This window comes from Haplochromis burtoni, unplaced genomic scaffold (genome assembly GCF_018398535.1).
Source record: "Haplochromis burtoni strain Fernald_Lab_line unplaced genomic scaffold, NCSU_Asbu1 Contig_1142, whole genome shotgun sequence".
In the NCBI taxonomy this organism is placed as follows: Eukaryota; Metazoa; Chordata; class Actinopteri; order Cichliformes; family Cichlidae; genus Haplochromis; species Haplochromis burtoni.
The window spans coordinates 49,869-50,818 of record NW_024583503.1 but is presented as its reverse complement, the minus strand read 5'-3'; the positions used below and the strand labels follow the sequence as shown (position 1 = coordinate 50,818).

At 40.4% G+C, this 950-nt stretch overlaps 1 protein-coding gene across 1 annotated transcript in view; it reads right to left on the bottom strand.

The window, feature by feature from the left end:
* Positions 1 to 140: 140 nt before the first annotated feature.
* Positions 141 to 950, bottom strand: part of LOC102305495 — a 4,528-nt gene continuing 3,718 nt past the window's right edge. The window contains exon 4 of the mRNA XM_042216628.1: positions 141 to 950. This exon is cut by the window's right edge and continues 1 nt beyond it. Coding sequence (XP_042072562.1) covers positions 909 to 950 — 42 coding nt within the window. The 3' untranslated portion in view covers positions 141 to 908.

Genomic DNA, 950 nt, shown 5'->3' with positions numbered 1-950 from the left:
CATTTCTCTGTAATAAACTCTCTTTTCCAAAGATGAGTGATTCCTCAATCAGATATATTTATTTTCTTTATTACTTTGTTGTTTCAGCAACATTAAATTTAAAAACTACTTTTGAGTTAAAATATATATTTATCATTTTAATAAATGACAAATTAAAAAGGCATGAACATTTTTTTTGTATCGAAAAAATATCGAACCGAACCGTGAATTTTGTGTATCGTTGCAGCCCTACTGAATATGTAAACAGACTGCACTTCAGCAGCTCTGTTCCTCCATGCTTTCACTCTTCACATGATTTTATTAAATGTAATGAAGCTCGATCACTTTATAATGAATAGAAAGCCAACAAGCACTGATCAGCTGACCTCAGAGAGCCAGACGTTACGTATGGTTGCAGTAACTCACTGATATATGCAGGGCTCTGACTGTGAGCACCAACATGTTCAAGTTATTGCAAAAGACTGATTGAAGTTTAAATAGAGAGCTCAGCGACAGGCTCTGCTAATAAAGCTCAAATGCAACTGCTGATTTGTGCATGTGATGAAGCCGCATCCTCTCTGGAAGTGCACACATGGAGCTTATTCTCATGCTGCTGCTCGTTCCTTCCTTTAAAGTACACACATGATGAATAACCAGCACCGCTGATACTGCAGTGGTGCTGCTGTCCATCATTGTGGGTCATATCTGGGGTTTTACGCCCAAACACTGAGATCTGAAAAGACCACCATCGAGAATCATCATCCTCTGAAACACTCGGGTGGAGTTTTTACGATGCAGAAGCTGCTGATTGATGAACTTTTGACCTTAACAGGAAGTCCTCGTGTGTGACAGGAAGCTGATACGTGACTGAAAGTTTACAATCCACAGCTTTCCCCACAGTGCTGGACGTGGAGGAGTGATGGTTCATGTCAGAGCTGCTCACCAGCAGTTTGATCCTGGACCTGAACTCT